The following is a 14686-nucleotide window of genomic DNA, read 5'->3' on the forward strand; positions in this document are numbered from 1 at the left end:
GTGACCAGATTCAGTGTAAATCATTGAAATTTCAGGTTCTTGTGACAAAATTCTTAAAGCCTCGGTGTAAATGGAATTGCAATAGCATCTAATAAAGCGTGTTCACTCTTAGAGTGAAGCTCAGAGATGGCTCTCTCGTTTTCCTCTACTTTCTTGGGTTTGAACTTCTGCTTCTCTAGTTATTGAGATCTCCTGTATCCTCACCTCCCCTGACACATAACATTATTTAAATGTAGGTGAGGGAGAAGAAAATACATATTAAAGTAAAGGAAATATAACTCTTTGAGATATTTTCTTAATTTTCCTCACAAGTTTTAGGGTCTAGAGAAGAGAAAATATCTAATAATATTACTACTACTACTAACAGTAATAGCTAACATTTATTTAATATTTACTATATGCCTGTCATCGTGTGTAAGTACTTTACATATTTCCACTAATTCTGTCTTCAAAACGACACTGTGAGACAAATATGAATTTTGTCTCCATTTTTGGAGATGCTGAAGCAAAGAGAATTCAAATGACGTGTCCCAATTCAATTCGTTTGTAAGCCTGTGCTCTTAACCACATCATGATACTTACCTGGACATTTAATTGAGTGAATTAAATGTCATTTAATTGGGCGAATGTGAGGAATGGTTATGGTCACAGATGAAATTGCAAGAAAGGCAAATAAACTTTTTCCTCTGTTCTTTTGTACAAGAACAGAAATAACCCCAGGTCTATTTGTCCTCTGCCAATTCCATACTGCCCTGGCCAAGCAGCTAATAGATGTGTCTTTCCCTCTTCTGGTCCTTTTCTAGACTTGCCACCTTAGATCAAGGTAATCACTATGCAAACAGATTTTACTAACTGGTAATTGCTTCTGCCAGGAACATGATGACAAACCGATTTTTATCTTTAGTGTTCTTAGTAGCTAAAGCTACTGCCTGGAAATATTGCCAGGTCCCTGCATTTTATTTTGTGATTAAAAAGAGGTTTCTAACACACTCTTAAAGATTTCTGTCTTCTCTAACCTCCCATATTCAAATTATTTCACTTGTAACAGAGAGTTACCAAACTGAAGGGATCACCTGAAATATCCAAGATAGTTATCTGTTAACAGCAGATAAGCGAAGTTAATAAATGAAGTTTTATTAAGTTTTATGGAGTTTGACTACAACTAACTTCAGCTGATATTAAGACCAGTTCTGCTTTTTCCATCTTGTTCGTTGCCCATTCGTTCATTAAAGAAATAATCAATGAACACCTACTCTGTGCCAGGGACCAAATGGGTACCCAGTGAGGACACCAGGCACAGACCTTAAACTCCTTCCAAGTCGAGTTATAGGAGTCGAATACTTGCTCTTATAAAAGTTAACAATTTTACTTGCCGAGAAGAAGAAACTTGGAATTTCTCTAATGATATTCACCACTAAAATCCCTCCTAATAGTTACTTTCTAAAATGTAAAAACAGATATAGCAGGAAAAGAAAAATAGAGATAAATAAAATAAATTACTCTGCTCCACCTTTTTGTGTGACCTGTATTTTATAAATAAAATTTTAACTTGTTTGGGTACACAATGAAAAACACTTGTGATGCAAAATAGTCATTAATGTTAAACTAAGTTTTTTAACTATTGGATATTTTTGGTGATTCTTCTCTTGAAAACAACTTCTCTTGAAACTAAAGAACTTCAGTTCATTTCACCTTTCATCAGCCTGACTATTGATGTTAAAAAGTCAGAATCTTAACTCTCACCTTGTTAGGTAAACAGCAACTGATAACACCATTCAAGGAGCATGACTAAGTTACAAAAATTCAACTCCAATCATATGACATTGTAATTTACTCATGAGAAGACATAGCCTGATTTTGGGAAAGTATAAATATTTTTTCTTAGTTCCTTGGTTAGTGGAATAATTTTCCTTTTTTAAAAAAAACTATGTGTTTGATTTAGAAACATAAACCTTTGGGGCTAGAGTATACTTTAGAAGTCATCTCTTTCCATTCTGTTATTTTCTACTTAGTACACTGATTTCCTCTTTTTTAAAAAAAAAAAAGATGTAAGCCACTCTAAATCATTCTGCAAGAAATGGCAAGAAGAATCCAAAATGTATAACTTTCATAAAGTATGTTGCTTCCTATTGTGTCAAATTTGTCAATATTTTTAATGGTGTAGGTTTTTTGGCTAATGAACGTAAAGATATTACCATGGAAAGTTGGGAAACTAAAAAAGTATAAAAAAGAATTCACTCATTATCCCGCTATCACTGTACACAGACATATTTTCTAGTCTCTTTTCAATATACATCCACATTTTTAATAGTAGCAGCATAATATTATCCATACCATTTTGTATACTGCTTTTTAACTTAACATATTGTGATTCTTTTCCCATGGCAAGGAAAATTCTTCGCATAAATGATTTTTGATTCCGACATATTTCACCTTGTTGCTGTGCCATCATAATTATTTAAATATTCTTCTATTACTGGTCATTTAGATTATTTATAATTCTATACTGTAAATATCCCATAGAGTTGTCCTTAATCCTAAAGAATTTGTGGACCAGTATTGACCCTCCCTCATTCCAAGGTCCCTTGTGCATCTCTGATATCACAGTCCTTCAGAAAGGCTTGTAAGTGGAAAGAAGCCAAAGTTTCCTTCCAGGGCTTCCCTGGTGGTGCAGTGGTTGAGAGTCCGCCTGCCGATGCAGGGGACACGGGTTTGAGCCCTGGCCCGGGAAGATCCCACATGCCGCGGAGCAACTAAGCCCGTGTGCCACAACTACTGCGCCTGCGCTCTAGAGCCCGCAAGCCACGGCTACTGAAGCCCGCGTGCCTAGAGCCCGTGCTCCGCAACAAGAGAAGCCACCGCAATGAGAAGCCCGCGCACCGCAACTAGAGAAAGTCAGCACGCAGCAACGAAGACCCAAAAGCAGCCAAAAGTAAAATTAAAACAAAAAACTACTGCAATTTTCCTCAACAATAGATTCCACCTTGGGCAGCATTGTAAATGTAATTTTTCTCTTGGGGTACTCTTCTTTCTTCCTATTCTTCCCCTTTTCTACCATCTAACACAGATCAGCAGACTTTCTCTTGTCCCTTCAACAGGCAATATCTCCCCAAATATAAACCTGCTGCCCATCATTAGTCACTTACTAGTAGTGGTAGAAATTTATATCAGTATGGTACCTTTCACGGGTCATTTGCACTTTGCACTTTCCCTTTAAAATATGGAATTTAAACTATTGTTTGCCTTTGTTGAAGAAACAAATCAGTAAGGACGTGTAAACTCACTCATCATGTCAGTTTCTTTAAGAGCAGTATACCAGATTTAACATACGTTTCTTTCAGTATAAACAAATACTTTTAAAAGTCCTGTGGAATAGGCTGAAAGAAAATGAAGGGTTCATTAAAATGGTATCTAAAGCAGGGGTCCCCCACCCCCGGGCCGCGGACCCGTACCGTTAGGAACCCGGCCACACAGCAGGAGGTGATCAGCGAGCGAGCGAGGCTTCATCTCCGCCCCACCGCTCGCATTACTGCCGTAGCCGTGCCCCCTGCGGCCCGCCTTCCGAGGAAAAATTGTCTTCCACGCAACCGGTCCCTGGTGCCAAAAAGGTTGGGGACCGCTGTAGAGGTTACATTGATTGCACTGTGTCCTTCAATTTTACAGGAACGAACAGGTAAGTGACCTGGGTGATCTACCTAGTCCCATTTAGGCTCCAATTCCTTTAGACAGAGATTCTAAGCAGACAAAATGACCTGGCTGTGGTGAACAAGAAAATGCAATAAGATGCCGATTCCATGTCCAGAAATGATCAAACTCTAGGTTACCAGAAGGATCAAATGAAATCAAGTAAGAATTCGTCAGGGAGCCGAGTAACTTGTTCCTAGGATGTGAATGTTAATAGTTCTCTCCAAAATAGCACACTCAGTAACATCTGATGGATAGAATGTAATGTTGGCAAAATTATTTTTAGCACCTAGGAAGTTTAATTGGAAATCCATGTCTACAGCCTATTTTTTAATGAGTGTTTATTAAAATCACAGGATGAAATAGTCATCTTAATTACCAGTGGCATATGGGTTGACAATTACTCTCCATTACATTGTCAGGGTGCTAAAACCACTTCAAGATCAATTTCTCAATGACTGCAGGAATAGCTACCCTTAGAAACTGCTATCTCAGAGGACTTCAGTGCAAAGGCGGCTCTCCTGCTGACCACGTTAGGAGATAATGAGTGTTGGCTACTACACAGCTGAGAATCAAATAATTTGCTTGATGGATGGTTTTCTTTCAATGTATTTTTGTTGGTGATTCAGGTTGTCATTTTGGTGATTTGAGGAGTTTACTTTTAACCCCATGACAAAATGATAAATAAGAGCTATCATGTTTTAAATTATTCAGTAACTCACATGTATGATTCCTGTTGCCACCTCAGGGTGGAAGGAGAAATAGACCTATCAGAAAACCTGACTCAAACTTGTAAGCAGTGTGATCTGACCTCAGCCCGTTTCCTCTTGTGTAAAAGAAGATAGTTGTGTTTTCCGTGCTATTCTGCAGAGCTGTTCTGAGAATTAAGGATGATAACCTTTGTTAGGTGATCTTAAGACCACCCTCAGCTTTGTTTGGAATATGATAAAGTGTGAAAGAATAGAAAAAGCATGGGCCAAGGACTGGGGTCTATTATTGGCAGGGCTACTCCAGGAGGAAGTGGGAAATTTCTGTGGGAAATTTGCTTTATTTCTTTGAGTCTTAAGCTTCCTCTCTCTCTCTTTCTATCCTTCATCTCTCTATCCATTCATTCAATCGTCCACACATACATATAACTATGGGGAAGAATGAAAATATTGAGTAGCTTTATTTGTGAACTTAACACGATGTCTGAAAAGTGGTAGATGCTCAATAAATAATTATTAGTTTATCCTCCATGACCCCAGTCCACCTGCAAAATACAAAAGAAGAAAGTATAAATTGTAAGAAGACACTTCAACGAATTATTTTTCAGCCATCTTAAATATTACATGTGATCTTAAATGTCACTACTAAATATGTTTGCTTCCAGGTCTTTGCTGCTTTATTTCCTCTTCCTCTATATAATAATTTAAAAGTAACTTACAGCACTGTTATTCATAATAGGCAAAAGCTGGAAATAACCCAAATGTTCATCAACTGATGAATGGATAAATAAAATGTGGTATAGGCATACAGTGGGATGCTATTCAGTAATAAAAGTATTGAAACATGCTACACTATGGATGAACCTTGAAAACATTATGCTAAGTGAAGGAAGCCTGTCACAAAAGACCATATGTTGTGTGATTCCATTTATATAAAATGTTCAGAATGGGCAAATGCCTAGAGACAGAAAGTAGGCTAGTGATTGCCAGGGACTGGGGAGGGAGGATGGAATAAGGGGATGACTGCTAATGGATATGGAATTTCTCTTGGAAGTGATGAAAATGTCCTAAAAGTGATTGCGGTGAAAGTTGCACAACTCCCTGAATATATTAAATAACATTGATTTGTCCACTTGAAATAGGTGAGTTACATGGTATATGAACCATATCTTAATAAAGCTGCTACAAAAAAAAAGCACTGTTTTAGTACGCTCAAAATAATGTACTTTAGCTTAAAGATTTCTGCTGCCTATCCTTTGCTGCCAAGGAAAGTAGTAGAGTAATAACTATTTAATTACTCCAAAATTAAGTGAGGGGGACAGTAGTGTTATAAATGCTGTCATTTCCTTTCCTCAGTGGTTAACTCAAAACCTTCAGATAAGTGAAAGGAGAAAATGGCTTGCACAAAATTAAGCTGGTTTAATTAGCAACACCGAATCGTGTTGATAGATATAATTTTATTGTTTTAGGTCCTAAACCTAGTGCAGTCCTATGTGACTCTTCGAGTCCCTCTGTACGTTTCCTACGTGTTCCATTCCCCCGTTGGGGTAGGAGGCTGGCAGCATTTTGACTTGAAGTCAGAGCTTCGTCTAACTTTCGTGTATGACACTGCCATCTTGTGGACTGATGGAATTGTCAGCCCCCCAGAAGCTGAACTCCAAGGTGAGTTAACAGAGACTTGGAAAGCTAGTTTTCTTACCTATTTGAATGACTTAAGAGAAATTTTTACTGCAGCTAAAAATAATAGAAGCACCTTTCAATGTATTTTAGTTTTATAGTCAATATTTTAAAATAATTTCATTTCTGTCATGGAAAAACTTCTTTAAATTATATCAATGCATCAAATTTTGCATAATACGTGACTGTTAAATATAATGTCCATTTTAGGTGATTAATCATTCATGTGTTACTCAACACAATCTCTCTCTCTCTAGATTTTAGAAAATGATTAGGAAAAGTTCCAATTGAAAGTGAGGAATGAACCCACAAGAAAACGTTACACATTTTTGTTTATGAAAATGGGAGATGCATTTTAAAGCCCAGTATAAATTGTGTCCTGGATTCTAGTTCTGGGTCTATAGCTAACTAACTGTGTGATCTCAAACATATTGCTTGACCTTTGGCAGTCAGTTTCTTATGAAAGATAGACTAGACTTCTAATTTTCTTTCAGTTTAAAAATTCTATTATTCTATAATACTTTAGCTGAATGTCTTGGAACAGTGGTGGTGCGTGCTACTACAATTTGGGCCCCCAAATCATCTGCATAACTTTGTTTCAGTCTTGATGTCAGAATCATAATTCAAAGTCCACAAGCATGAAGCTAATTAATCCATTAGTAGCATTAGTGCTGTTTCTTTTCAGGCACATACTGCTGTCCAGGTTCCATGCATGTCTAACCATCATTACTTCTAATGAGCCAGAGGGAAAATACTGTTGATAGGACCTCTCAAAGTGTGTTGTCTTAAACAGATTAAAATTACCTTAAAGCTATGTGAAAGGTAATATGATCACCCTAAGTAATCTCTCTAGATCATTTCAAATGTTTTAATTCCGTATCTTGCCTTAGGAAATGTATATTAAGTGAATCTTAATGCAGATCCATCTCTTGGTTCTCAGCTTCTACATAAGAATCGCATGTTCCCTTCTTCTATCTGTAGCCAACTTTGGTCACCTTGCTAAATTTCTTGGGGAAGTTTTGGAGTTTTCATTAAGCCTATAACATTTGGAATTACTCTGGAGAGCACAGACCTACATGTCCAAATCTTCAAAATTTGACCAGTTCATGCTGTCTCTCAATTTACAGCTTAATTTCTATGGACTAAAGCTTTAAGAAATATCTTGGCCTATTGTAATCACTCTGTATATTTCGTATGGACCTCATTCATGTGACCTTATTCTATTCTGCCTGCCTTCTAGACAGCTTTTCCTGTTAGAAAACAAAACAAAACAAAATAAGAATAGTTCTGCCTCTCTGATCACTCAGAATCTTTTGGCTAGAAAGCTTACAGATGAGAGGAACCCGAATTTGGTTTTGGAAGAAACCCCAGACATTAGGAGTCCTTGGTCACCAATATTCCCACTCTTGTGTCCCATCCCATCATAGGTTCTCTCTACCCAACTAGCATGCGCATCGGTGAAGAGGGGCGTTTGGTCGTGAACTTCAAGACAGAGGCTCAATTCCATGGCTTGTTTGTGCTGTCACATCCCGGTAAGCCCCATTACCCTTAAATAGCCGCTCCCCACACAACAAGGATATAGTTGTTCCATATTTGCACATGTTTCAGCATGCTTCCTTATGAGCTTTGAAGCCCTTAATTTCAAACGAACCATGTATGCACAAATATCTACATGAGGGCTTGATCGTTACTCAGCTACGTCTTACAAGCTACAAAATCATCACTGTAGAATTTTAGAGAAAATACCAAATGGTTAAAGTAAATTTAAAAGAAAACTCTACTTGGAGTTCCCTGGTGGTCTAGTGGTTAGGATTCCACGCTTTCACTGCCGTGACCTGGGATCAGTCCCTGGTCAGGCAGCTCAGATCCTGCCAGCTGCGCAGCGTGGCCAAAAAAAGAAAAAAGAAAGAAAAGAAAACTCTACTGAGTTAATTTTAAGAGTTTTCCTTTAGATTGAGAACGTAGCCACAACATTCCCGTTCTCTACTCCAAATGTGTTGTCCAGAAATTTGAATTTTAGGTCATTTGTTCAGCGAGCACAGCTCTTTTCTAGGTACTGTAAGAAAACTTTATAATGGAGACAGAAGTGCCACTTCACTGTTACACTTGTTTCAGACACGTTAACTTATTATCTTAAGTATTAGCTATATAATTTTACTAATTTGATGGATTGTGCTGTGAATGTCAATAATGTGGCAGTCACTAATGTCCCGTGTCTAAGCTTTTATAAAAAATTTCATTTCATTAGAAATCATTTTTTATTTGACTTCGCATTACTAAACTGGTTTGCACATCTTACTGGTGTGCCAACTCATGTCAGATTGGAAGAGGGAAATAATTCAAGCACTGTCTTCTGTGTCCTTCTTTTTTCTGGGTCAGTCGGAGAGAATAAGGCTGAAAATTCAGGAAGAGAAAGACAGTTTGCTGTATTTTTGTGAGTCTGAGCCCTGAAATACAGAACCAAAAAGAATCATTTTGCTTTATTGTAATTGACTGTTCTGGAAAATGAGGATTTCCTGGTCTTTACAGTTCCCTTCCACGTGTCTACCTTTCTATTAAACTGAATCTTTGTTTAGATATGATTGAGGCAATCTAATTAAAATTAGACTCCATTTATAAATTGGGTGTGCCTGGCTCTGTGGATGCAAATAGTCTGAGGTTCTGTTCATAGCTTCAGTGCATAATGAGCGCATTCACATCAGCCTTTATTGAACGGCTGTGCCCCCCTGGAAAGTAGCCCTGAACTATTTGAGCATTTCTGTACAATTATTTTTTGGCAGGAGTCACACAATCACTCTCAGCCCAGTTTCTTTAACTGTGAAATGAGGGTTATTATACCAACCCTGCTACTTTGCAGGCTTATTATAAGAATAAATGCAAATAAGGGATCATAAGGCACTTTGAAAACTCCAAACTGTTATGCACTCTTTTAACCACTAGACCATTATTGTTCTTGGCATTTTTCTAGCGGCCTTCACCAGCTCCATGATCATGTCAGTTGATCACCCAGGTCTAATGTTTTCCCTACGTCTCATAAGGAGTGAACCAACCTATAACCAGCCAGTCCAGCAATGGAGCTTTGTATCTGACTTTGCAGTAAGTGACTAAGCCTCTTAATTTTCCCTTGCTGCTGCCTTTGACTACATCTCAGGTTTTTAAATGAGAAACACGAATGTCCTCTCTGCTCCTTAAAGGTACGTGACTACTCGGGGACCTATACTGTAAAACTGCTGCCATGCACCACTCCATCACACCAGGAGTACCGCCTGCCAGTCAACTGCAACCCCAGAGAGCCTATCACTTTTGACCTTGACATCCGATTCCAACAGGTGTGTCTCATAGAATTCTTTTCCCATGTAAGAAGCCCACTTTGTTAAAGTCATAGTTAACTTTCATCAGTAAAAAAAAAAAAAAAAATTGTTTTTCTCACCCAATGACTTCAATTCTTACATGCTGAGAAAAAAAGGAAGTCAGGCAGGAAGGGAACAAGGGAGGAAGGAAGGAAGAAAGAATTGCCCTTTATCCGTTGCGGGTTCGGTATATAAAATCCACAGGTTAAGAGTACGCAAGGGTTATTTTTTTTTCTTATGGGATCTGATCTCCTGGAGTTTGCTGCCTTGGAGATTTGAGAATTTTCCCCAGAGTTCTGTACTTCTTTATCTTGTTCTTGATCATCAAGGAGAATAAATATCCTGTAGTTCATGCCACCTCAGAGTGCCTAATTGCCAATATGTATTCAAAGAAATGTGATGGCATCTTTTGCCCAAGGACTCTTACTAAACGTTGGCCTTCCACTGTTTACAATCCCTTATACATTCCAGTAAACCAGGGGAAATGAGCTCAAGCAATGCTAGTTAGTCCCATTCGAAAAATGATTTAACCTTGACAGTTTTGTCTTCCTAAGAAGAGCAAAGTCAGTGTTACAATTCCCTAAGAAGGTGGTTTGGCTGGACATGAAAATTTCAGTGCAGTGTTTACCATTCTTTATGTCAGCGTACAATGCATGTGTGTATCTGCAAATAATGTGTTTGTGCACCACCAGAACCATCAACAACACATAAAAGGGCCTTTACACTTGGTTTTAGGTCAGTGATCCAGTGGCAGCTGAGTTTAGCTTGAACACCCAAATGTACCTACTCTCCAAGAAGAGTCTCTGGTTGTCTGATGGATCCATGGGATTTGGACAAGAGAGTGATGTTGCCTTTGCAGAAGGTATCACTTTACACATGAGAGGCCTGCTCATCTGTTTGCCATTATATCTGTTGTCCTTTATTGGGATTGTGTTTGAGGGGGACAATTATAACCTCCTTTATGGTTTTGAGATTATAACTGGGTCTTTAGCATTTTGGCAGGGAGGGGTCACTGAAATTGGATATATGTTACAGGATGGTTTTTATTCTGGGGAAGTTAACCTCTGTTTCCCTTATCTAAATGACTTTTGAAACAAGTCTGGATTTTTTTCCTTGAATGTTTTCAATTTACATATACACCAATACTGCAGCTACATGAGAATATATAGTTCATGGGCAAGGGTTGTGACTGTCTTGTTTAGTGGGATATTCCCAGAACCTAGCAAAATACCTAGTACACATGGTAGATGTTCAGTAGTAGCTGTGAAAGAGATGATGAAATACCAGGGAGTTTCCTTAAACCCTCTTTCAAAATCAAATAAAGCTGGGTTTGGGGAGGGAAGGATTAAGAGTTTGGGATTAGCAGATGCAAACTAGTATATACAGAATGGATAAACAACAAGATCCTACTGTATAGCACAGGGAACTATATTCAATATCCTGTGATAAACCATAATGGAACAGAATATGAAAAAGCATATATATATATATATATATATATGTATAACTGAGTCACTTTGCTGTACAGCAGAAATTAACACAACATTGTAAATCAACTACACTTCAGTAAAATTTTTTTTAATTTAAAAATCAAATAAAGCTAGTTCAGCTTTTTATTGATGCTTTCTTTTTTAGTGTTATTCTGTAATGATTTGCCTATATCTTGCCAGCTAATATACTTATGTAAACTGGACTTTAACCACAATGGGATGTCATGGATGTTAAATTATAGGCCAAGCCTTGAGGTTATTCCCACTACAGGCTGAGCACGTGAGGGTCAATAAGTCTCCAGTACGTGTGGTCGTCTGCGAGGTGGTCTCATCTGAGGCCTGGGAGTGGACCAGATCCTGAAGCTAACGCAAAAAGGTCTTCAACATTTGATGCCAGATGAGGAAGAGAAGGAAATGCTTTCTAGTGTCATTATTGTCACAAACTGTTTGCAGCGTCACATAGACATACCTTATCACTTAACAGACATAGCATTTCCACGTCTCTGTTTCAGGCGATACAATTTATGGTCGGGTCATGGTGGATCCTGTCCAGAATCTAGGTGATTCCTTTTACTGCAGCATTGAGAAGGTGTTCCTGTGCACCGGAGCTGATGGCTACGTTCCCAAGTATAATCCAAAGAATGCAGAATATGGTTGCTTGGCTGGCTCTCCTTCACTCTTATATAGATTTAAAATTGTGGTAAGTGCTTTGGCCCAAACAATGAACTGGGTAGATACTCAAAGCTAATTGTTTTTGTCTTCTGTTTTAAAACAATAGCATCTTTTTAAATGAAACCAAACGGTGGCATTTTATGGTACAGTAAGTCCCCTACATATGAATGAGTTCTGTTCCAAAAGCGCGTGCAGAAGTCCAGTTTGTTCTAAGTCCAACAAAGTTAGCCTAGATACCCAACTTACACAATCAGCTATACTGTAGCAGCTACGTCACTGCTGTTTTTACGCTTGTTTCTGGACATCCTGGGCTTGAAATAAAGATACTGTACTACTGTACTCTATACAGTACTGTACAGTAAAGTACACAAAAGCACAACCACTTGTAGAGAATGCAAGCACATGACAGTGTACCCCAGAGACGTGAACGTGAATTTATGTGATTGGACACGCGAATGCACATTTGCATCTTTGAAAGTTCGCAACTTGAAGGTTCATATGTAGGGGACTTACTGTAATTGGTACTTGCACAAAACTAATAGGAAAACTTTCTGCATTTGCAAAAGTTGGCATTATCTACAGCAATCCTTATTTTCCTTATTGCCTAAAGGACAAAGCTCAGCCAGAGACACAAGCCACCAGTTTCGGAGATGTCCTGTTTAATGCCAAACTGGCAGTGGATGACCCTGAAGCTATCTTGTTAGTGAATCAGCCCGGATCCGATGGATTTAAAGTCGACTCAACACCACTCTTTCAGGTGGGCCAATAACAGGGTCACTTACAATAGGTGTGTAACCACATGCAAGTTACTTAACATCTGAGCACCTCAGATGTCTCCCATGTGGAAGGCAGTAATTGTCATATTGCATAGAGTTAATGTGAACTTTGAGTAAAATAACGCGTGTAAACCACACCAGACCCTCCTGGGCTCATAGTGAACATTCCATAAATGTTAGCTATTATTATGTTGATTAATGTATTCATGTTATTTTGAGTCTACGTGTAATGAAGACCCTTATTCAGTCCAGAATATAAATCTAAATGTGATGGTTGGGAACTCTGCTCTTATTGTTTGAAACCTCCTTTCGGTTGACGTTTTATGACCACCTTTATAAGAGTGATCTTATGTGAACTGCTGGACTCAGAGAAACAACTGTGCACAGCCCAGGAATCTCTATTCTTTTTTTTTTTTTTTAATATAAAGAAATTTATTTTGAAATAGAATAAAGTTTCAGGGGTACAACATAGTGTCACAATTTTAAAGGTTATACTCCATTTATAGTTATTATAAAATATTGGCTATATTCCCTGTGCTGTACAATATAGCCTTGTAGCTTACTTATTTTATACCTGGTAGTTTGTACCTCTTAATCCCCTACTCCTATCTTGTCCCTCCCCTGCTTTCCTCCCCCCACTGGTAACCACTGCTTTGTTCTCTATATCTGTGAGTCTGTTTCTGTTTTCTTATATTCCCTAGTTTGTTCTATTTTTTAAATTCCACATATAAGTGGTATTATACAGTAGTTGTCTTTCTCTGACTTATTTTACTGAGCATAATACCCTCCAAGTCCATCTATGTTGTTACAAATGGCAAAATTTCAGTCTTTTTCTGGACGAGTAGTATTCCATTGTACATATATGTACCACATCTTCTTTACTCATTCATCTGTTGATGGACACTTAGGTTGTTTCCATATCTTGGCTATTGTAAATAGTGCTGCTATGGACATTGGGGTGCATATATCTTCCAGAATAAATATGTTTGTTTTCTTTAGGTATATACCCAAGAGTGGAATTGCTGGATCATATGGTAGTTCTATTTTTAGTTTTTTGAGGAACCTCCATACTGTTTTCCACAGTGGCTTCACCAAATTACATTCCCATCAACAGTATACAATGGTTCCCTTTTCTTCACATCCTCACCAACACTTGTTATTTGTGTTCTTTTTCATGATAGCTATTCTGACCAGTGAGAGGCGACAGCTTATTGTGGTTTTGACTTGCATTTCTCTGATGATTAATGATATTGAGCATCTTTTCGTGTGCCTTTTGGCCATCTGTATGTCTTCTTTGGGAAAATGTCTACTCAGGTCTTCTGCCTATTTTTTAAATCGGGTTGTATTTTTTTTTAACATCTTTATTGGAGTATGATTGCTTTACAATGGTGTGTTAGCTTCTGCTTTATAACAAAGTGAATCAGCTATACATATACATATATCCCTATATCCCCTCCCTCTTGTGTCTCCCTCCCACCTTCCCTGTCCCACCCCTCTAGGTGGTCACAAAGCACCGAGCTGATCTCCCTGTGCTATGCGGCTGCTTCCCACTAGCTATCTATTTTACATTTGGTAGTGTATATATGTCCATGCCACTCTCTCACTTCGTCCCAGCTTACCCTTCCCCCTCCCCGTGTCCTCAAGTGCATTCTCTACATCTGCGTCTTTATTCCTGTCCTGCCCCTAGGTTCTTCAGAACCTTTTTTTTTTTTTAAGATTCCATATATATGTGTTAGCATACGGTATTTATTTTTCTCTTTCTGACTTACTTCACTCTGTATGACAGACTGTAGGTCCATCCACCTCACTCCAGATAACTCAACTTCATTTCTTTTTATGGCTGAGTAATGGAATCTCTATTCTTAAATACTTTATAAACGAAGATAGAAAGTCCTAACCTAGAGATAGAAGGTAGAAAGAGACCCAGGAGACCATAACACTGAGCAGACAAATGAGACAAATTCAGAGGTGTGTCCACATTGTGAATCCTTGGGGGAGCAAGTGCATCTTTTAGGATGTTTACTGAAAATTGTCCAGACAGGATGGGCTGGAGAAATATGTTATCTTTATTCCTCGTAAAGAAGGATGCTTGAGAAAGCACGTCTGTTCTTCTGAATCTTTTCAAACAGGAAGTTAAGTTAAAGTATGATTTGTTTTGTTTTGTTTTTGTTTTTAATGTTAACTCTGAAGGCACTTGACCTCTTCTAAATCCTGAAGGCTTCAAAGAGCCATCAGAAAATGCCTTCTTTTCACAAACCCTGGAAAAGCAGAAAAACTGACCTTTTTTATGGCCTTATGTGTAAAATACAGAGCGAGACATACTGGGAAAG

At 38.2% G+C, this 14686-nt stretch overlaps 1 protein-coding gene across 1 annotated transcript in view; it reads left to right on the forward strand.

Moving 5' to 3' along the window:
• The window catches only part of FREM2 (FRAS1 related extracellular matrix 2), a gene marked incomplete at its 5' end in the record, with an annotated part of 29916 nt that overhangs the window by 13841 nt on the left and 1389 nt on the right, over positions 1-14686 (forward strand). Inside the window, 7 exons of the mRNA XM_007471692.1 lie at positions 5861-6053; positions 7496-7600; positions 9037-9164; positions 9263-9397; positions 10154-10280; positions 11421-11608; positions 12191-12337. Of these exons, the coding sequence (XP_007471754.1) occupies positions 5861-6053; positions 7496-7600; positions 9037-9164; positions 9263-9397; positions 10154-10280; positions 11421-11608; positions 12191-12337 (1023 nt within the window). The remainder of the gene's footprint in view (positions 1-5860; positions 6054-7495; positions 7601-9036; positions 9165-9262; positions 9398-10153; positions 10281-11420; positions 11609-12190; positions 12338-14686) is intronic.

The sequence above is a fragment of the Lipotes vexillifer genome, unplaced genomic scaffold (genome assembly GCF_000442215.2).
Source record: "Lipotes vexillifer unplaced genomic scaffold, Lipotes_vexillifer_v1.1 scaffold470, whole genome shotgun sequence".
Taxonomy (NCBI): Eukaryota; Metazoa; Chordata; class Mammalia; order Artiodactyla; family Lipotidae; genus Lipotes; species Lipotes vexillifer.